This window comes from Berghia stephanieae, chromosome 1 (genome assembly GCF_034508935.2).
Source record: "Berghia stephanieae isolate SIO BIC M18660-M18661 chromosome 1, UCSD_Bste_1.3, whole genome shotgun sequence".
NCBI classification, from domain to species: domain Eukaryota; kingdom Metazoa; phylum Mollusca; class Gastropoda; order Nudibranchia; family Aeolidiidae; genus Berghia; species Berghia stephanieae.
Window position 1 is genome coordinate 81,107,379 of NC_088360.1, and position 23,348 is coordinate 81,130,726.

The following is a 23,348-nucleotide window of genomic DNA, read 5'->3' on the forward strand; positions in this document are numbered from 1 at the left end:
ATTCAATTTGTCAATAAATAGTAGTATTTCAAAAACTCTAGAACAAACCTTGATAGATTAGTGAAAGTAAAATTTCCTAATATAACAATTGTTTTGCTTCTCCGCCGCCAGCTGAAGTATTGAAAGGTTGTTTTTTGGGTGTTTATTTTTACTATTAGGGTCAGCTCGAGATCGGAGGATTTTTTCTCTATTAAGGTTAGTTATAGGTCTTTGTAAAGGTCCTTGGGGGTCTGTTTTTCCTATTGGGGTTAGTCAAAGGTACTCTTTTTTTTTCTTCTTAGGGTTAGTTTTTTTAAAGGCCTGGGTTGTTTCCCTTAGCTCGAGGACATTAAGAAAGCCCTCACGTTTTTAAAAAAAAATATTTTCTACAGAATATTTTATCGCTCTTATTCATATACATTATGTTTTATAAAGAAGTGTAGAATTACAAAGCTTAATAACTTAACGCACATTATCACAGGATCATGTAACACATATCAAAGGATCCGCAATCTTCTAAAATTTTATATTACTATGATATTTCAATAATTCTCAACAGTCCAGTAAAGAAATGTACAGCTTTTTCTGAAAACGCCATTTTGAACGCAGATTTGAGAAGTTATGAACGCCAAAGTTGAAATGATTATCAAAGTCACAGAACAAACAATGAACCAAACAAAAAAGAAAAAATACCTTTAATAATATGGGCTGTTAAGTTGATTCTCTCTTGTTTCTGTTGAATTTTACTTCAGCCGATGTTAAAAGTAGTCTATTTCGACTCAAAAAAATGTTCATGCGTTTCACAAAATTGTTCAAAGTTCGCTGACAAACATCAGTAGAACTTTTCTGAATGACATGGCTGATTTCATTCTTTAGTTCCATGTTTTCAGATGAGTTTTTTTCATATATCCCCACAAAAAGAAGTCCATGGGACTTTGTCTGGGGGAAGAGGAGACCGGTTGTTTTCAGTGCGTCTTGAAATTACACGATTACCAAAGTGATCCTGTAAGAAATTGTGGGTTGCAGTAGCTATTATATGAGGCGTGGCCCCATCTTTTTGGAACCATTCTTTATCCATGCTAACTTTTTTTTCTTTTTCAAACAATAATTTTTTGACAGTTCCTCTATAGTTCAATTGAGTTATGCTAACTGTGTGTTCATTGTTGCTTCGAAAAAGAATGGTCCAATGATGGAAGTGCGGTTCGTGGCACACCTCAAAGTGACTTTTGGGCTGTCTTAAGGTCTCTGGCTCACTGACTCTGGCCTACTTATACCCCAATAGATGTTTGAACGTCGGTTCATGTTGCTATTCAGATAAAAATGAGCTTCATCGGAAAGCCATAATATGTGATGTATCAAGTCTGGGTCATTCTTCATTTCTTAAAACCAACCCGTCATTTTCAATCGCGCTAACATATTCCTCCGACGAAGCTCGTGTTTTTAAGGCTCTATATATGCTTTAATTTCAAATCCTATCTCAGTATTGCATGTACTGTATAACAACTCAATCCTAGCTCCTGTAACGCCGTATGATCGACTTTTTGGAGTTGTTTCAACAGATTCACGGACAATTAACAAGTTATCCCTTGTTCGTCTATGGTTTCTGCCAGACCGGCCCTTGTTCATTGATGATATTGCGGTTTTTAAATCTATTTACAATTATTTGAATTAAACATTCACAGGGAATGTCTTGGGGACCTATACCATCGACAGTTGATAATTTTCTGTACTGGAAAATCTTTCCTTTGAGTTGATTTGGCTAGGCCATTTCCTCAATCGTAGCAGTCGACAAACATTGCTTCAAAAGAGGTTACTTTCGTTCATGTTTTCATTTACGTTCAATTATGGTGCAGAATCACACTCTAACTTATGGGCTTGTTATAATAGTAGGGGGAACGAGGTCCAAAAACAAACCCTTGAATTGAGCAAATTAGGGTTGAAAGCATGAAAATGACATATGTTGTAGAATATGAACACTACTGAAATTTATGCTATAGAACCACTCTGAGATATCAGTATTAGTTGATATACAAGCTTTTTAAGATTGGAAAATTTTTTAATGGACGACAAAAAATTCGTTCATTCCTATTCTGTAAACATTCAAAACAAGGCGACCCAAGGTTGATTTACGTCATCCTTGTATTCCTATTGGTGACTAATTTTTAGCTTCAAACCGGATGTTTTCCTTTCACTAAACTTTCGATTCACGAATTTTTCAAATCGTTAATCTTATTCAATTTTACTAGTTTTGAGGGATTTCTTGCAAAATTCTATATAGTAAATTGTTGTTTATCTGATTTATCAAGTATATTTTGGTAGAGCTTCACATGCAAATGGACCTAGATCGATACCGGATGCAGTCGATTTTTTTTCTGACCTCCCAGCCCACTCAGCAGCTGGGTCTGTTATATCTGGCGGAAAGTACTTTGCCATAGACTAGCGTCATATGTAAAGGGTATCAATCTATTGCTATTGTCCGTTTCACGCTACAGAAACCGGGATAACTCCGGCTCCATGGGCCGAATGGCGCTATAGGACTACTACATTTTGATGACAATATGCAGTCGGCATACCTATAAAATTGTATTAGAACGCTATGACTACGTCACCACCACCACCATCATCATCATCATCATCAACATCATCATCATCATCATCATCATCATCATGATAATTATCAATCGTTACGATGCAGCATTGTGTCAAGCTATTGACGTTACGTTATTGGCCGCATGGTAGCAATGGGAGCATGTTTTATCTGTACTGTTTTGTCCTTGTGTAAGGCAATGCACACAAATTGCCTGCTCGTTCAGGTATTATTGGCTGCCCGGCCTAAAGGCACCCGCGACTGTTCTATTTGTTGTTGTCCAAAATTACTCTTATCTGTACTGTGATGGCTCGTTTTGTATGAAATAAGTCTTACGTGTCTTGCGGGTGCAGTTAATGCAGCGTTTTAAAACTGTAGCATTTTTTACTTGTGTATTCCATATGAAACTCTCATAATTCATATTTGAATGTTGATGGGTCTTTAAAAGAAAGAAAGAAAGAAAGTAGAGAGAGAGTGAGTGTGTGTGTGTGTGTGTGTGTGAGAGAGAGAGAGAGAGAGAGAGAGAGAGAGAGAGAGAGAGAAGTGGAAGAGTATTACATATGACTAAAGAAGGAATGCGTTTGCATGTTTTCAGATACAATTACAATGGCAAAAAGAATTTCTCGCAGGGAGTTATGGGACAAGTTTTTAGTATGTCAACTAGATAAGACCACGCTAACGTCTCATTCTTGCTTATTCCACCCAGGAATACACACGCTACAATTCCTACTACATTTTGTTTTGTTTTCAACATTCCTGTTGGTGACGAAGTGTTGTTTCCCCGAAACGTCCATTGTCTGTACTGTTCTCACCCGAAGCCATTTGTTAGCAACTGAAAATGGTCAACAATATATTTAAATTATTGAATGCACAAGAAATGCTATATCGGGAAAAATAAAAGTGCAAAAAACGCATTGTTCTAATAAATTGCGAGAGTGGTCCTATAGCAGGTGTCATTTATATGGGTCTTAGCTACCTGTATGCCAATTTTCATGCGTTAAATTCCAATGTGCACGGTTTTAGCCGAAGTTCCCCTACGACAATGTATAATAAGAAAATATATGTATTTACACAGTTATTTCCCTTGTTTAATATAGCTGTAATAGGGGAAAATTAAGGCATTAAACAAACACGTTATAATTGATTGCCAGAGTGGTTCTTTAGCAGATGGGTTTTTAATGGGTCTTGGTAACCTGTGTTCAAATGTTCATGCTTTCAACCCGAATTTGCACGGTTTTACCCTAATTCCCCCTACTATAACATTGTTTTAATAGATAATATTTTGCGTTGGTTTGAGAGTAGTTCCATTACAACAATGAGCCCATAACGATTTGGGTTATCAGACCTGTAAATAAGTACACGTTGGTTGAAAACAATTAATGCCATTTTATACCCGTTCCCACTTGGCTACCATTATGATGACAAGCTTATAAAAATAATTTGTCAACGTCAAGCTGTCAGGCCAAATGATAAACCAAGATAGACAGCGAGTGATATGAATTGAAGGCTTTTGGGGGTAAAATAGCCTTTAAAATCAGAAATAATTTAAATCAGAATAATTTGAGATCCGCGCTGCGAGAGTGGGGAAGCTACTGGGAATCCATCCGTTCTGAATTGAAAAACTCATCGATGCTTGATCAATGGCGCGTATCCCCGGTTATATCACTTTGCTATATTATGAGTTTTATAATCCTTACTACTCTCGATGGACTGTGTTCAAACAAGACAACCCATGTAACTTTTCTTAAAAGGCGTGTGGGCAAAGACATTGCTTAACTAAAGAGCCGAGTAGCTTCATTTCAATTTCTCTTGCAATGAATGGATATCGACATAACTGCCCCTCCATACATAGAACTCCGGTTTGTCTCAGAATTGGGGGGAGGAAAAGGAGAATTTATTTTATTGCTTTAAAAGCTTCGGTAAAACAAGATTTTATGGTACAAAGTATTTAAAAAATCAAATTCTTCACAGAAAAAGAATATAAATTCCACAATACCTAAATTAATCCCAGCTATATTTATTGGAAAAGAAAGAGGGTTGAAAGCAATTCTGTTTTATATTTAAACCTTTACGTTATTACTGTGTGGCTGCTTTATTCTTTATCACTTAATCTAAATCGATGGGAAGATGACATTTTATAACGTTATTTTGCAACTTTTAAGTTTCCGTGATGTGAGCAGGGTTTTTTCTTAACATGAGGTTGTCTTGTTGTTTGGTTTGCTTGGTTTTTTTTTGTTTGTTTGTTTGTTTTGTTTTTTTTTTGTTGTTTCTTTTGTTTTGTGTTTGTTTGTTTGTTTGTTGTTTTTTTTTGTTTTTTTTGTTTTTTTTTTTTTTGGGGGGGGGGGGGGGGGGTTGGGTTTTTTGGTTTTTGTTTTTTTTGGGGGGGGGGGGGGGGGTTGTAGTAATGTGGGCATTTCAGTGGAAACCGACGATCACGTGTTAGAGGTGATTTTCCGTCTTAACTACGTTCGTCTCGCCAATACTTTAATTCATGACATCAATTAACGTCTCATCGTTGTAATAACACGTATGTTTTGTATGTGTAGCACGTGTTAAAAGGTTAAAACAATAAGCACTAGAAGACACGGAGAAACAATTCTCGTTTGTAATTTGTGTTTTCCTTTTTTTATTTCCTCTTTTCTTTTACCCTGTCTTTTATCCATGATGGTCTCACTAAGTTAATTAACATGAGTAAAAAAAAAGATAATGATAATAATCCGACTTCGAAAATGGAATGAAATGAAAAAAAATGTTTCAAACTGTGATGCAGGGATACCAATATCAGAATTAATGATGCATTATACCAAAATTAAAGTAGTTGTGTACCGTTTATTTTTTATTACTACTCATTAGTATCATTTTTCAAGAAGTCATTCATACTATTGTTCAGGATTTGCGTTACACCATGGCATCAGTGGTTCAGTGGCAGGGTACCTAGTTCCTAACGTGTGGCTTTGCCCTCTTGTAGTCTGACACTCGCCTTCGGATCTGTAGGTCCTTTGTTCGAGTTTCAATATTGACGACGAAAAATTGAGTTCTTGGAAAAGTCTCGTTACGTACATTCTCTCAATGTAAAAAAAAGTCACCCCCTGAGCCATTAGTCCCATTAAGCCGGAGTTTATTACGGTTTCTATAGCGTGAAATAGACAATGGCAATTGCTTGCCACTCTTTTGATAGGATGCTAGTCTTTCACAAAGTACTTTCCACCAGATCTAACAGAACCCAATTTCTGATCGGTGAACGGGGGGTTCAGAAAAATAGAAACCTCGTCTTCACCCGAGATCGATCTCGGTCCCTTTGCTTGTGGAGGAGGTATTGTACCAACTAAGCTACCGGAACCCCCATTCTCGCACTGTACTCAAGTGCAACATGAATAACTGGTTGCTAACAGCGTTGACTTTGTTGAAAAAAAACTAACAGAATTTTATAGACATTATGTCTCGCCTTCATGTTAAGAGCTGTTGTCGGCTTGGGACCTGTTGTCCCAAAGTTCTCTGAGCATATTTAGAGGAAATTGTGATATGAAAGCTCTTACTTTTGAATATCAAGCGATATTATGCGTGGTCAATGATGGATGAGAATAATCGAAAAACTTCGGCCCCTGCTTTGTGTCCATGATTAAATTTAAGTGTAAAACCACTCCTCCGGAGGACTGGATACATACCTCGTTAATTCACCTTCTGGTTCCAGTCTATATAGATGCTAGTGATAAAGAAAGATCATATATCCTCTCTCTTTTCATCAGTCCCGTAATCATAAGAATCTACCTATACATCACGGTACTGTAATAGTTATGCTAGCTGATGCTTCAATATGTAACCTATTTATTACTAGTCCACCGCAGGACTGGTTACTCACATTTCTGAGGATTTTGGAACCGGAAATATTTATTGTATAACCTCACGACTTCTTTGCCTCCATTAGCGAGAGAAATAGGGTCAATCTCTGTCAGACGACTGCCTAAGGCTGTTGTTGGTTTCTTTCCACAGATAAAGAAATTATCCATCAAAATGATTCGTCGAGTTTCCTCTATGTGAGTATTGACACATCATTATTCATTACGTAAATATAAATTCAAGAGGCAACTGCAAACAGCTGATTTTCCTAAATTTCCATCTAATCACGATTTTAGATTTTTTTTTTTGTTCAAGTTTTTAAAAAATATCGGTGCTTATATCATTATCTAAAAGTTATCAATCTTAGCATTAAAGTGTGACTAACGACTTGTATTGTTAATGTCTACAACAATAATGAACGATAATGAATGCTCTAAGCTATGACTACGACGCTACAATAAGAGCATTGTAAAGACAGAAATTCAAGACGAATGGTTGTAATCAACTCACTTAAAACTGGCGGACTTTGCGACATCTGATTTGTTCTTGATAGATAATGCTATCACCATTCAGCCATTGGCCATGAAACATAGCCAAAGCACGGTTTGAGGTGCAGTCATAGTCATAGGGAAGATACTTTAAAAAAACAGAAATCCTTTTTAACCATTAAAAAAGAAACGAAAAGAAAAGAAAATGTCAACAAACGGAGTATTTTGGATACATTTGAAAAGCTAAAAGAAAATCTACATTTGTGTAATTTTAAGCCGGGCTCCCCAAAAAAACCCGCAAAGAATCTTAAAATAAAGACATTTTTTATTTAGTTTATAAAAGTATATTAAACAATTGCTGAGAACTTGTTGTTTATTCATATTGAGCAAATGGGAATATTATAATAATATGCCAAATTTCATCTGCCCCCTCCTTTTTTTTTTTTTTGGTTCACCCGATGTGTGCGTATTCATAAATCATTTTAGTTAGTGCAGATCCTGAGTAAACACAGTCGTATTGCATTAATAATTCCATACTAAGTGTAATGTTGGGATAATACAAACGAATATAATTGTTTTATTTCACTCATAATCTTGGAAAAGTCTATAATTTATTGGTAAAAACATAATCGTTGAATGTTTTGAACACCCTAAATAAATATTTTATTTAACAGTTGCATAATATTTTGCTCATTTCATTGGCTTAACTAGAAATTGAAAAGACGACGGATTGACAAAATGACATAATTGGTGAGAATGAATAACACACCCATGCGAAGAATTCCAAATGGATGGGGCTTTCTTATATATCTTGATTATGAAGAAGCGAATATATTTTCTAAAATGATTATTATAGATAGCTTAAATTCATTGCAAAATGAATCCTGTTACAGCTTTTTGGTTACGAAATATTAAAGAATCTTACTTTGAAGGATGGAATAACGTTATTCTTTCATGACTACGGATTTATTAAACTTGTTATTTTTAGCGCGCATTAACACTCACTCTCAAGTCGTGGTATTAAGAAGGGCGATAAAAATAAATCATTTAATACATCCAACGCCATGACAGAATATTATATCTATGTATGTATTGAATAAATAAGCCCATCTTCCAAAGGTTCAATTATCACTTAAAGACCGAGTTGTACCTTTGGTACGGTGTTTGTTGATGGTCAATGAATGGGAGAAGTAGTGAAGGGTGTGGGTATGTCTGGATAGCGTCAAGCAATGGGCGGACGGAAGTGACAACATTAGGACTCTTTGGTAAGCCATTGTTAACCAGTTAACTGCTGCCATACTCTGGAAATACAGGTATTTTAAAAATTGGCCAGAAAACTAATCCTTCAAATATCGATCGATTTAAATGACCCTCATCTCGTCACAAACTCTCGCGAGGTCCCTAGGTTTGAGAGTTTTTTGGCAAGGTGAGGGTCATTCAAATCGATCGATATTTGAAGGACGAGTTTTCTGCCCAAATTGTTAAAGTCGTGTCTTTCCAGAGTACGGCAGTTGAGTGGTTAAAGGCAGACAGACGGGCCTAAAGAGATTTATAGTATACGCCCCCGCAAGGAAATAAGAAATTCCATCACGAATGTTATGTCCGTCCAATACAGTATACCCTCTCGATTTAATATGTACAGAATTTCTGTTAATGACAGATAACAGGAGTTTGAGTGGTGTTGAAGAAAAATATTAAACACCATAAATAAAAATTGCAGCAAAATTATATGCGTGTTAACTGTGTGGTATATTCATTTACTGAGAAAAGCAATATAACTATCACTATGTTGGCTTTTGCTTTATTTCAATGACTTTAAACATCGAAGTATAATATAAAGAAGTAAACCAAACGCAATATTAGAATTTAAAATAAAAACTTGGAATGGTTGTTTTTAAAACATTCAAGAAGCATTACACTTTTTTCTTTCCTTATTCAAATAATTGGGGGGGGGGGGGGGAATCAATACAGATGCTGGAAATGTAGTTACTAAGTCTCATGTCTCATGTAGTTCCATATCTGAAGCAGACGTCGGAGGTCATCTTCCGCCAAGCTGATCTATCTCTTGCCAATTCTATTAAAGCAGCGCCACCTTTCTCAGCTTCATCTGTCCAAGTTCTTATCCCTTTCAAATACGTTATTCTTTGTCTTCCTCTTATTCTTTTTCCATTCATCTTTCCAGTCAAGGCGAGTATTTCCAAACCAGGGTGGCGGATAATGTGTCCTAAAAATTCCATTTGGCGTTTGATGATTTTTGTTATCAGTGATCTTTTTCTGTTTGCCATTTCTAAAATTTCTTCATTTCTTTTCCTTTCCATCCATGACACCCTCATCATTCTTCTGTAAAACCACATTTCCACTGCCTCCAGTCTTTTAACCATGGTCTTGTTTATGGTCCAGCTCTCACAACCATATAGCAGCACAGACAGTACATAGCAATCCAGGACTTTGATTTTTGTTTTCATGCTAATATTCCTGTTTTTCATAATTGTATGCAGCTGGTTGAATGCATTCTTCGCCATACCTATTCTTTTCTTTATTTCACAATCTGATTTTCCATTGGATGTTACATTGAAGCCTAAATATTTGAAACATTCAACTTGTTGTATTGTTTGTCCTCTGCTTGTTATTACACAGGCTGGTGGGTTATTATTTTTAGATACCGTCATACATTCTGTTTTAGATATATTCAGTTCCAGTCCCATATTTTCACTACTCCTGACTACAACATCCAGTAATTCTTGTAGTTCATGTTCAGATTCTCCCAGTAGAACCGTATCATCTGCATACCTCAGATTTGTTACATTCTTTCCTCCAATACACACCCCCTTCTTATGTTCGATATCTCTTAATATCATTTCACTATAGAGGTTGAATAAATCTGGAGACAAAACACACCCCTGCCTAACTCCTCTTCTAATAGGTGTAAAACTGCTTAGTTCGTTGTCAACACGCATTGCTGCTTCTTGTTCCCAGTACAAATTCCGTAATATTCTTAAATCTTTACCATCAATGTCCAAGGATGATAGAATTTTGAATAGTTTTTCGTGTTGTACTTTATCAAAGGCTTTTGAATAGTCGATGAAACACATATACAGATCTTTATTTACTTCAATACATCTTTCCATCAGCATTGATAATGTGAATATTCCATTTCTGGTACCCTTGTCCTCAAAATATTACTATAATAGCTTAATTCATTTCAGATGAATCTTTTACCTTTTTGGTTAGTAAATATTAAAAGAATTTTTTGAAGGATGGAATCGTTATTCTTCATGACTAATATTCTTGTTTTGTTTCGCGATTAACACTCACCTCAGCGTTTTTAGTAGTGCATAAAAATGAATCATTTCATACATCCAGCCATGCAATTTTTCATGTGTATACAAATTGATCTTAGAAGGTTTTATATTAAAGACCCATTTCACCTTTGGTAAGGCTGTTTGTTGATGGTCAATGATGGTTGCGGGTTTGTATTTTTCAAGCAATGGCGACGGAAGTGCTAACATTCACTCTTTCATTTAAAGAATGCGCCATTCGTCAGTTTTTAAAAATTGGCAAACTTCCTTCATCTCGATTATAAAGACCTAATTCTCAAATATTCTGCGCGATCCTGTTTGAGAGTTTTTTGGCATGAATGGTGTTTCAATCGATCGTTTTGAAGGACATTTTCTGCACCAATTGTTAGTTGTTTTCGGTACGTCATTGAGTTTAAGCGAAGGGAAGAATTTGATTTTGTCCTTGAAAGGACATTAGATATTCCATCACATTGTTATGTGTCATACAGTACCTTCTTTAGTTGTTCAATTTTCTGTTTAATGACAGTACAGAGTTTGATTTTATATTACCCATTATTTGCAGCAAAATTTTCTTTAACTTGTGGATATATTCAATTTACTGGAGTAAATATCCATTTCTTCTTTGCTAATTAATGTTTAAACATCATTAATATGAGCAACACGATTGATTTTAAAACTGCAATAGTTTTTTTATAACATTCCAAGAACTTAAATTTGTTTCTTTCCTTATTCAAATATTTCTTGTAGTTACTAAGTATCTTGCGCAAGGAAATCAACTAAATGTAAACAGCACGACGTAAACTGGGACCTCTGGAGTGAATCTCAACAGTCCAGACACCTCTCCCACACATATTCAAATGGCGAGCCATGAATGTCACGAGGAGTTGGGGAGGAATTAAATTGGATATCCCCCCCCCCCAGCTATTTTCTTTCCATTTATATTATAATGTTATTGTTCCAATTTTAACCGTTAAACCAGAAATTATGTTAAAGATGCAAATCATATTGCAAAATGTTTCTTCGATTTTGAATCAGTGCTTAGTAATCAGTATTACTTTAAAATGGTGAATTATAAATTATTGGTCAGACACATGATATAATGTCACATTATGCGTTAATTAAGTTTATAGAGCATAGATTTGACCATCCCTAGAAACACACACGTGTGTGTGTGTGTGTGTGTGTGAGAGAGAGAGAGAGAGAGAGAGAGAGAGAGAGAGAGAGAGAGAGAAAGGAAGGGCATGCCATTTTCTTGCCGACGGAATAGTTCAATTACATAACAGTTAGCCTACTTCTAGATATACAATAACATAGACTAGTACATCTGGCATACTTTTTTCTTGCGTAAGTCACTAAAGGTGTAGTAGTCCTTTAAATAAAACTGGACCTTCGAATCAATGTGTATCCCAGTATCTGTTGCCTAAAATGAACAGTAAAAATTGCTTCTAGATAGGAAGTTAGTAAGTTTATCCTAAACTACTTTCCACCAGGTCTAACAAACCCAAAAAATCAAATCACTGTGAATGGGAGTCATTCATTTCATGACATTATATCATGAGAAGTCATAAAATCTTCGATCACACACGGAACGGATGCCGGTTTCTTTCTGTGTGAAGATAGTGATCTATGCTATTTATTATCAACTTAAATTATGTGAAAACTGGTTGACCCAATTACTACAAACTCCGGATACAATTCTAATTTTTGTTTCAGAAAGGTCCAAAAATTTAGTTATAGCAAGTTTGCTATGACACACAAAGAGTAAGATAGTCAGATTTGTGATGTTTTGAAAAAAAAAAAAAAAAAAAAAAAAAAAAAAAACAAACGAAGGTATCGCGGAACACACTTTGCCGTACTCTTAAAAAGAAACAACACACTTTAAACATTTTGGCCCGAAAAAACTTTTCCTTTAAATTTCGATCGAATTATATGATCCTCACTTTATCAAAAACTCTGGGTTTCCTTTGAAGGTTTAAGAGTTTTGACAAAAGGAATGAAGTCCCAGGTTTGAAAGTTTTTGTCAAGATGAAGGCCATATTAATTGATCGATATTTAGAGGACGCGTTTCCTGGTCTACATTTTTAAAATGTGGGGGTTATTTTTATGGTACGGCAGATTATCTATTTAAATAGGATTGGCCAGTCTTTTGGTTTGGTGCGGCTTTGTAGTCTTGAGTATGACTACTCGCCTTCGGACGTGTAGGTCACAGGTTCAATTCCAGCAATGGGCGGCCCAAAGTTGAGTCCTTGGAAAACGGCTCTTTACTCATATTCTCTCACCGTACTCATGCGTATCTGTCCGGTAAAATGTTGTTTCTGTCGAAACAGGAAAATTGTAATGGAGCCTCACATGCGCCGTGTCCAATCTTACATGGAAAGTAGAGCTATTTTCAATTGCATTCCTTGAACTTTGGAAGGTCCGCCTTAAAGGCAAAGAAATAAAAACTACATGACATATCCAAATTAGACATTTTAAAAGTCGAATCTCCTTAAATTACATTGCCAAAATGTTCCGTGGTTCCGAGCTTAATGCGATATTTATGTAGTATCTAGAGGGCAAATTAAAAGGCAAAAGTGTTATTTCCTGTGTGCATAGTAGGTGTAAATATGACAATGCTTCTTTAAAAAATAATCCTTTCATTTTCACAGGTACTCTACCGTGGACCAAGACGGTATGTGCTTTTGTGTATTATCCTATGAAGAGCAGAGAGAGAGAGAGAGAGAGAGAGAGAGAGAGAGAGAGAGAGAGAGGGAGAGAAGAGTGAGAGAAGGGGTGGAAGAGATAGACATAGCTGAGAGATAATAAAGCAGAGAGTTACTGGAAATTATTGATAAAGGCTGAGTAGAATTGAAGAGAGATTTTGCATCGTTCAAGAGAAAATGATTTATCTTGCCAACTCAGAAGCAAATATTATGTCGAATTCTAAAAACATTTTAAAAGAAAGTGACGCCTTAAAGTGGAACTTAATGTACCACAACTAAAAATCATATATTCGGAATTAGAAAACGAGAGGAAGAGAGAGAGAGAGAGAGAGAGAGAGAGAGAGAGAGAGAGAGAGAGAGAGAGAGAGGGGGGGGGGGGGGAGAGGGAGGGAGGAGATCGCAGCGTGTTCATTTCATGAATTTGGAGCCCCTGTTATTTCCATATTGCGCTTTTCCTTACGGTAACTTACTTATGAGTTGATTTTCTTAAGTAAAACCAGTCGTAACCAATGCTTTCTGGCAAACATATTGAGAATCAAAGCAAAGCAAACATTTAAATTCAGTGCCAATTCAAATACCTTTAAGCCATCTAAATGGCATGACATGATCTTGAAACTCGAACACGAGACATGGCCCCATTTTCCCACGACATGTTTCATGGCTTAAAGGTGAATGACTTAATTACTACATCGTTTGCTCACACAGGCTCTTTTTTGTCTACATCATCTCCATTGTCTAAGTTGCCATCAAAAACAGAAATCCCAAGTTTGAGAGTTTTGACGAAATAAGGGTCATTTTAAACTATCGATACTTAAAGGACAAATATTCTGGTCAAAAGTTTAGATACTCGTCATTTTTTCCAGAGTACAGCAGAGTTGATATTCATTGATTGTTCATATTTTCCCATACTTACCACATATGGAACAACCTATCTGCTTATATCAAACTTCTAAACAGCAACAAAAAACAATTAAAGAGCCACTACCAGAAAAGTACCATTTTGTTCATATTCTCTGGATAAATTATGTAAATCCACTGTGGTGCTGCACAGTTTGGGTGAGTCAGTAGAGAAATAATAATAATAATAATAATAATAATAATAATAATAATAATAATAATAATAATAATAATAATAAGAAGAAGAAGAAGAAGAAGAAAAGAAGAAGAAGAAGAAGAAGAGAACGAGAAAAAAGAGAAGCAACAACAACAACAACAAGATGATGATCATACATATTGCATACCATGTATATTGTGCGCCTAGAGCTATATTGTATGGGACAGGCGCTATATAAATAAATTACGTTATTATCGTTATTAATATTATTATTACTATTGTTGTTATTATTAATATTATTATTGTTTTTATTAGTATTGTTATCATCATCATCATCATCATCATCATCATCATCATCATCATCATCATCATCATCATCATCATCATCATCTCAGTCATCATCATCATCATCATCATCATCATCATCGCAGCAGCAGCATTTTTTATTATTATTATTATTATTAATATATATTATTATTATTATTATTATTATTATTATTATTATTAATTTATTATTAATTATTATTAATTATTATTATTATTATTATTATTATTATTATTATTAATATATATATAGAAGAGAAGAAGAAGAAGAAGAAGAAGAAGAAGAAGAAGAAGAAGAAGAAGAAGAAGAAGAAGAAGAAGAAGAAGAAAAGAAGAAGAATGAAGAAAGAATGATAATGATAGAGAATGATGATATGATAGATATGATGATGATGATGATGATGATGATGATGATGATGATGATGATGGTATGTGTGTGTATGTGTATGTATGTGTGTGTGTGTGTGTGTACGTGTTAAGGGTTATAGGATATCGAACTCGATTGATGAACCTGGAAACGAAGCCCTTGATATTTGATTAACGAGTAAACTAGTAGAAAAAAAACACAGTCCGATTATTTTTATTGTTTTTTTTTCATGGGTCAATGTCGACGTGTACTTGCATGCAGGTCTGATATATGAACCCACTTATGGGCCTAGTTTAACAGTTATAATGGACAATAGTTTACGTCATTTTTGAGATTTCCATAGGGAATCGGGTTATCAGACCTGCATATAAATGCACGTCGGTCAAAGTAAAATCACGATAACTTATTTAATCGACCTTTCAATATTTATCTCTTTCTTTATTATAAATACAGTCACATTCTCGGAGCTGTTATGTACGAACAATCAGGTTGGCTTTTTAAAAAAGAATATAGATTATTTATCTCATTTTGACGAGCTTAAACGTGTACATGTATTTAAAGTGCGGCCATGTGGTCTTGTTGTATGACACCTGCTTTGGGATCAGAAGTTCCTGAGTTCGAGCTTTGCTCGGCGCATAGTTGAGTCCTTGGAAAAGGCTCTTTACTCACATTCTATCACCGTAATCGTATGTAAAATGAGTATCTAGCCATGAACAGCGTTGTTTCTGTCGGGAAAAGAAGAATTGCAAAATCGCCTAACAGGCGTCAAGTCTCATTCTACATGTTACGTGTTGCTGTATGTCAGGGACCCTTTGTAAAGAGCTTAAAAACACATTTAGTGTATAATGCCCTATATAAAAGCTCACGTTTCTCTTTCTTTTTCTTGTTTTATTTTGCTTTTGCTTTTTTTTTTTAATCCACTGTTTGATATGGTATTCCAAAAATATGTGACCCATCGTGTCAGAGGGTAGGATGTCGGAGTGATATTGATGTTGGAAACTGAATTTACAGTCAGAAATCTGAAACTAAGTCAAGTTTACACGTTTTATTGAGTAGACTACTAAATATCACTTCATAAAATGCCTAAACCAATAGTGCAACGAAGCCATGACGTCACACAGTCTATTCTTCCGGTTCCAAAATCATTGGAAATGTGTATGTAACCAGTTTTACAGAGGACTAATAAGGAATGGGTCACATTATTGAATCATAAAGTGGCAAAACTATTTTAGTAGCAGGATGTACCTGCAGATTTTTCAGATTATGGGACGTAAAAAGACGAGGATGGATTATCTATATTGACAATCTGCATGTATTTAAAATAGAAAAGAAGATACTATCACTCTGAAACCAGAAGATCAATTACATAATTTATGTATCCAGTCCTCAAGATGATTGGTTTTATACTTACAATGAGATCGTAACCAGTTTTTGACATCACACTTTTGTTCCCTATAATTTTATAATTCATTTAATTTTAACTAAAAATTCTATAATTTTGGCAACCAGCTCACTCCGACATAATACTGGTTTGAGGCGGTGAATCACATTGATTGGTGTTTGTTTTATAACCATTTGTTAATACGTCATCTGCTTTGGGTTTCACTCTTTGGCGTATACTCTCGGGGGTTTTTTCCTTTCTTTCTTTCTTCGTTTTTTTTTGTTTGTTTTTTTTTTTTTTTGTCTATCTATATTAATTTTGTTTGCCTTTTTTGTTTGGTTTTGAGTTGGAACATTGACTTGTATTGTTGGTTTAAAGTTGTTAAGTTTTTGAAATATTTAATTTCAATTGCATGTTTTGGCACCTTTCTATATTTGATCACAAACACTGCAGCATGGTATCTTGTGAGGAACATGTCAGAATAGAATGTTAGGTATGGTGATATCCACTCAGTCACATTGGGCAAAGATCAAGGAAGTCTACATAACAACTTGCCACGAGGTATTGGGGGTAGAGAAATCGGAACATAAAGAATGGATAAGTCCAACCACCTTGGACCTTATTGAAAAGAGGAGAACAGGGAAGGAACAAGTGAACGCAAGCCGAACAAGGGCTTCAAGACTGGATGCACAAGAGCAGTATCGAGCCATAGCTAAGGAAGTCAAAAGATCTGTGAAGAAAGACAAGGAAGCTTCATGAACAGACTTGCAGAGAAAGCAGAAGCAGCAGCGACAGGAGGACACATGAGGATCCTTTATCAAACTACCAAGACACTTGCTGGAAGAGGTACCAGTCAAAGACAAAGATGGGAAAACTATTTTTGGAAAAGAGGCTCAATCTGAACGATGGAGGCAACATTTCAACTGCCTTCTGAACAGACCACCACCAGACAACCAGCCAGAAATTTTGCCTACAAGGAATGAGTTACCAGTTAGCTGTGATCCACCATCGATAGCAGAGATTGTGGGTGCCATTAACAAGATGAAAAGGGGGAAAACTGCTGGACCAGACCAGATTCCACCGGAGGCTCTAAAAGTTGATGCTAAAAGAAATGCTGAGGCCCTGCACCCACTATTTGAGAGAATATGGAATGACGGGATATTCCCAAAGGATTGGAAAGAAGGACATCTTATCAAGCTTCCAAAGAAAGGGGACCTCAGTAATTGTAATAATTATCGAGGTATCACTCTTCTTTCTATCCCAGGAAAGGTTTTCAACCGTATTATTTTAGAGAGAATTAAGAGTGCAACAGGTGCTAAACTGCGAGACGAACAGGCAGGTTTCCGGAAAAACCGTTCAACCAACGACCAGATTGCCTCTCTGCGAGTCATAGTGGAACAGTCTATAGAATGGAACTCTCCTCTTATTGTCAACTTTCTGGATTACGAGAAGGCTTTCGACAGTATTGACAGAGCAACATTGTGGAAAATTCTGGCACATTATGGACTCCCTGAAAAGATAGTAAACCCCATTAATTAAGGAAATGTATGAAGGATCAAGTTGCAAGGTTGTGCATGAAGATCAGCTTACTGAGAGCTTCGAAATTAAGACTGACTGGTGTCAAGCAGGGATGCTTGCTCTCACCATTCCTGTTCATCCTTGCCATTGATTGGCTAATGAAAGAAACCTCCAAAGGGCGAATAAATGGGATACAGTGGACCCCCTGGACACAGTTGGATGATCTGGATTTTGCAGATGATCTGGCTCTTTTGTCCCACACCCAGGACCAGATGCAAGCAACAACTACAATTATAAACAGCCTCTCGGAATCAATTGGTCTAAGAATTCACCCTGCAAAGTCAAAGGTCTTGAGGATAGGTACGCGTCAAAGGGAGCAGATCAAAGTAAAAGATCAGGAACTCGAAGATATAGACACTTTCTGCTATCTCGGAAGTATAATTGACAAGGATGGAGGCACGGAAGCAGAGGTGAAAGAACGAATAGGAAAGGCACAGGCTGCATTCACATCTTTGAACAGAGTTTGGAGAACTAAAGATATCTCCCTTCGACTAAAGCTAAGACTTTTCAACTCAAATGTGAAGTCTGTCCTACTGCTATGGATGTGAAACTTGGAACGCATCACAGGCATGTATAAGGAGGGTACATATTTTCGTAAACAGGTGCATGCGTAAGCTACTCAGAATAAAATGGATGGATAGAATAAAAAATGAAGAAGTATGGAAAAGAACACAGCAGAAACCATGGGAGAGGAAATAGGAAGAAGACGATGGAGGTGGATTGGACACACGCTTAGAAAGAACGACTCCACTATAACAAAGAAAGTATTGGACTGGAACCCTCAGGGCAGAAGATCAAGGGGAAGGCCACGAGGAACATGGAGAAGAATTAAAGAAGCTGATATACAGAGAAGTGGTAAGACCTGGAAAGAGATTAAAAAGTTAGCTCAGGATAGAGAAGGATGGAAACTGTTTGTCTGTGGCCTATACCCTGACCCAGGGTGAAAAAGGCAATGATGATGATGATGATATCTACTCAATTGGTTTTAAAATTATTAAATATGACTTTTTCATAATCCTCATTTAATCATTCTTCTAATTCTCCTTTGTAAACTCAATTTCCTTGTGGATGACCAAAGCTTATGTATATATCTATTCATTAACGTATTTATTTAATATGATTATCTATCTTTCATCGCTTTATATTGCTTTTATTTGAATTTTTATTTACAAAACGATAGTGACAAACGTGTTATGCAAATTCCATTTTAATGTCTATAATATTCAATTCAAGTATTATAAACGAATAGGTCGAACAGGAATGTATGGAGAAATAATTACGTTAGTATTCATCTTATTATATCAAACTGTCCCACATCATCGGGGTTATTAAGAAGAAGGAAGTAATTGAAATGTGTTATTACGTACTTATTTACGATTTAAAGAATTACATATACAGTGTGTTTTTGTTATTATTGACAAATTTCAAGTTTGAATAACTCGAGAGCTATGTAAGGTTTCATCAAACGTTTTTTACTATATGTGCAGAATTTATTTATTTATTGATATAAGTTTTAACACTGTGTAGCTAAGTTATGACGTCATCAGTAGAAAAGTGTCATTTTGACATAAATCCTAATTTATTTTGGCCTTGTCCGACATGATTCTTGAAAGTTTATTTCATTTAACATGTCAATCTAAATCTAATCAACTTGGGACACTGAATTTTAAAGATACGTGAAGTGTTTAGAAACCCCTCGAGAGACATGCGTCACCTGAAGACAAAAATAATATGAGAAGGGGTTCGCTCTGTCACATTACTCATGCTGCAAACGACTTGGGACGACGAACTGGTGAGACTTTTGCGGCTTGTCATTCAAAATGATGGTGGTCACGTGGAGCTTTAAATCGGACGATTGTGTGAACACACGATCAGGAGTAAGATATCAGAAAAACATTTAATAAATTTGGAATAAAATGCTGAAAACCAAATTGATGTCGTTGCAGCTGTTCTTGTGTTATTCAAACCTGAAATGTAATGGAATGCGATGTAATATAATATAATGTAATATAATATAGTGTAATATAATATAATATGATATAATATACTATGATATAATAAAATATACTATAATAAAATATAATATAACATATTTTTAGATATTGAAAAGTTAAATAAGAATCTTGTAATTCCTGTCTATTTATGAAAAGATGCGCATAATCATTTCTCAAATATAAAAATGGCACGAAATATTAATATAGAGTAGACTACTTACGAATTGTTGAAACAAATTTTCCCTATGGGATGAATAAATAGAATTTTATTTTATTTTAAGTTGCGTCTGGTATTGGTAGAAATAGCTTTAAGCAAATTTATGATCTGTCATCTCCATTTGGTATTCTGTCGGGGTGAACCAAACACTTAAAATTGATTTCAGAGTTAAGATGATCAAAAATATGAAATTTTGTTGGATTTATTTTTTGCACTTTCAAATATGATATTCATTCTCCTCAACAAACATTTTAACTCTACCTAAGGCTGAGATTTTCTACTATAAATGCTACTATCGGCATTTAAATCATCCCGACATAATATCGTTTTGAGACGAGGGTCACATGTTTTGGCTATAAACGATTAAATTAATAAAACTATAAAAATTCAGAGGCCATCAAAAGTTCAAAGTTACATAAGCCAGCCTCGTTGTGGTCTCCAGAGTAGTCGGGAGAGAGGGGCGCATGATTGGTACTGAGTTTGAAAGCTATGTTTTTTGTGTGGCTGGATAACTCAGTCGGTTGTGCGACCGCTCGCTGTCCTCTCTCTCTCTCTCTCTCTCTCTCTCTCTCTCTCTCTCTCTCTCTCTCTCTCTCTCTCTCTCTCTCTCTCTCTCTCTCTCTCTCCTGGCCATGAGGAGGGTGTCGTGTCAATTGGATCCTAAGTTTGGCACTTTCCCTGTGACTTTTTATTCTCTGTTTTTCATCTGGCACTTCTCCATCCCCTATTCTTTCCCATTATTATCGATACAAGTTTCCGCTCTAAAACTTTTTTTCTGAATATACCGTACGTATGTCCTAATAAACATGAAATTTCAGGCGACAAATCATATATTTCGATTGCGATATCAAAGCAAGTACTTTATGCATCTTTCCTTTATCGTTTATTTTATCAATGTTACATTAATTCTTTCCATAACAATGTCCAAAACATTTAAATTTAAACACTAGGTTGAGCAGGCCAACAATTTAAAAATATATAATATAATCATTATAATAACAGACCGCCTTCCATCAAATTTCTTTAATGACAACAAAAAAGTGTTTGGAAATCGAAATGGTATTACATGACACGGGCCAAGTTCGACCGCAAGAATGGATTCTTTTCTGGTTATCCAAATTTTTAAAAGTTAAAGAATCAATTTACTGCACGACCTTTAGAAAAAAATAGGTCACTTAAGTGTTATATATATATAAGTATATATATATATATATATATATATATATATATATATATATATATATATATATATATATATATATATATATATATAAAGTAATTAATACCTACTGATCTGCTTGATCGAGATATGTCTCCACGATGCATGCCGCATGTTGATCTTTTTGGTGGAAATGCATCCCTCGCAAAGAAGTCCTTTGGGGCCATTAGGCCGATGGAGACGAAGTTTATCCCCATGTCTATTGCGTTAAAAAGAAAATAGATGATGCTTGCTATTAACCAAAATAAATAATATATCCTATACATTCTATCTATCACGCTCTCATTAGAATATCTGGTCATTCGAGTTTGCAACCCTTGCAATACGATTCAATAGTCTGATGTCACGCGCCCGGCAACGGCGGCTATCTTGGTTCTAAACAAAGAAAATCATTACTTTTTATTTTTCATGCTGGCTAGAACTTTTCATATTCCTTGCGATCAGAATGTATAAAAGTCAAAACATGATCAAATGTATGTGTTTTTTTCCCTCTGGATACCCTTTATGCTCGCCGGAGAAATATTTCATACGAGCGTCCGTCATTGTTCCGATAGTTTAGAGCCAGTGTTACTAAGTTACCATGCGTCATAAGGAAGAAAGTGACGCTATGACTGTTGAAGAGTATTCTTTCCCCTTGTTTTTCTAAAGTTTTGTAAAATCGTAAAGTGCTGTGTGCCGAAGAATTTGGGACGTGAAAGCAACACAGAATAATTAATATTACCGCTTTATTAAATGACCTGGAATTATTATTATTATTATTATTATTATTATTATTATTATTATTATTATTATTATTATTATTATTATTATTATCTTAATTCTTTGTTCTTTCTTTCTTCTTTGTTTCGTTTTTGACCCATTAGATCCTGCCTCCCAGAGATTTCAGCCTTGATCCAGCAATATCCCAAGATATAACATCTTTATTGGAAAGATCACTTGTGTTTCCTTCAATGACTAGTTTTACGCTAGAGGAAATGGTGGAGGACATGCTGATGGCGTTACAGTCGGGAGCAGCGGTGAGATAGATAGATAGATAGATAGATAGATAGATAGATAGATAGATAGATAGATAGATTAATTAATAGATAGATAGATAGATAGATAGATGTAGATAGATAGATAGATAGATAGAATAGATAGATTATAGATAGATAGATAGATAGATAATTAGATAGTTAGATAAAGAGAGAGATAGAGGTAGATAGATAGATAGATAGACAGAGAGAGATAGAGAGGGAGAGAGAGAGAGAGAGAAAGAGAGAGAGAGAGAGAGAGAGAGAGAGAGAGAGAGAGACTAATTTGACACAGAAGAATATGACCCCACCATATGCTTCAATCTGGCATTGTGTTGGCGTGAAGCGGGTGGTAAAAAAATAAGTAAAAATGACCAGAAATAGGCAATGCATTCCTACGGTATGAAAATGCAATAATACTCTTAAATAAACTATGTTTACTTTACCCTCTAAATATGACATATATTATAAATCCTATATGTAACCAACCATGTCATTTTGATATTATGTCGGTAAGATCTAGATGAAGGCAATTGAGTTTAAGGCAAACATGGTCAAATTCAAAGGATTTTAAACTTTTTGAAGTATCAGAAACCAAACCCATTTATCTCAAGGAGGACATTTGTTTAAACTTAAATTTTATAAGTAAGGCTTAAACATTAATGTTAAGCAATAGGAACATCGTGTCATAATAGATCTGTTTTGAGGGCATTGCTCACAATAGCCTAGCATTATCCAGAGCACACATATTATGTGGTCTAATGGCATGTCTGTCGCAGACCTGATAAATACAGGAAAGGCACTGCGATGGACAAGGAAAAAGGCAGCGAGGCCGTCCCAAGGAGACCTGGAGACGTAACGTGAAGAGGAATCTAAAGCAGAGAGGCCTGTCCCTCGAAATGGCCCCATGGATAGCTGCTGACAGGACCAGGTGGAGATCCTTTGCATCGCCTCAAGTGCCTGCAGACCCGGAGAGGATTGAGGTAGTGAGTGAGTGGTATGACACTTGCCTTCTGATCGGAAGGTCTAAGGCTCGAGTCCCTTTCTGAACGACGCATAATTGAATCTTTGGAACAGACTCTTTACTCACATTTTCTCATCTCCCTGTGTCTAAAATTTGACCAAGACATATTCTACAACTAAGTGTTATAAAACGAACGTTGTTTTCTCTCATGTCTGAAAACATGATATAATGCATGCGATCATTTACGGAATAACCCACGTTTTACTAACAAAATATAACAATCTAACATTTACTAGAGAGAAGGGTTTATCTCAATTTTTATTTTAGAAACAATTACAATAGCAC

General features: G+C 35.5%; 1 protein-coding gene across 3 annotated transcripts in view; it reads left to right on the plus strand.

The window, feature by feature from the left end:
- Positions 1 to 23,348, plus strand: part of LOC144964650 (solute carrier family 4 member 11-like) — a 67,353-nt gene that overhangs the window by 518 nt on the left and 43,487 nt on the right. The window contains exons 1-5 of one of the 3 annotated variants that reach the window (XM_078899152.1): positions 6,570 to 6,600; positions 12,839 to 12,861; positions 13,850 to 13,948; positions 15,091 to 15,125; positions 21,890 to 22,042. In XM_078899152.1, coding sequence (XP_078755278.1) covers positions 21,977 to 22,042 — 66 coding nt within the window. In that variant the 5' untranslated portion in view covers positions 6,570 to 6,600; positions 12,839 to 12,861; positions 13,850 to 13,948; positions 15,091 to 15,125; positions 21,890 to 21,976. Of the gene's footprint in view, positions 1 to 6,556; positions 6,601 to 12,838; positions 12,862 to 13,849; positions 13,949 to 15,090; positions 15,126 to 21,889; positions 22,043 to 23,348 lie in introns of those variants that run through there. The other 2 variants (XM_078899145.1, XM_078899157.1) reach the window with 2 other exon arrangements.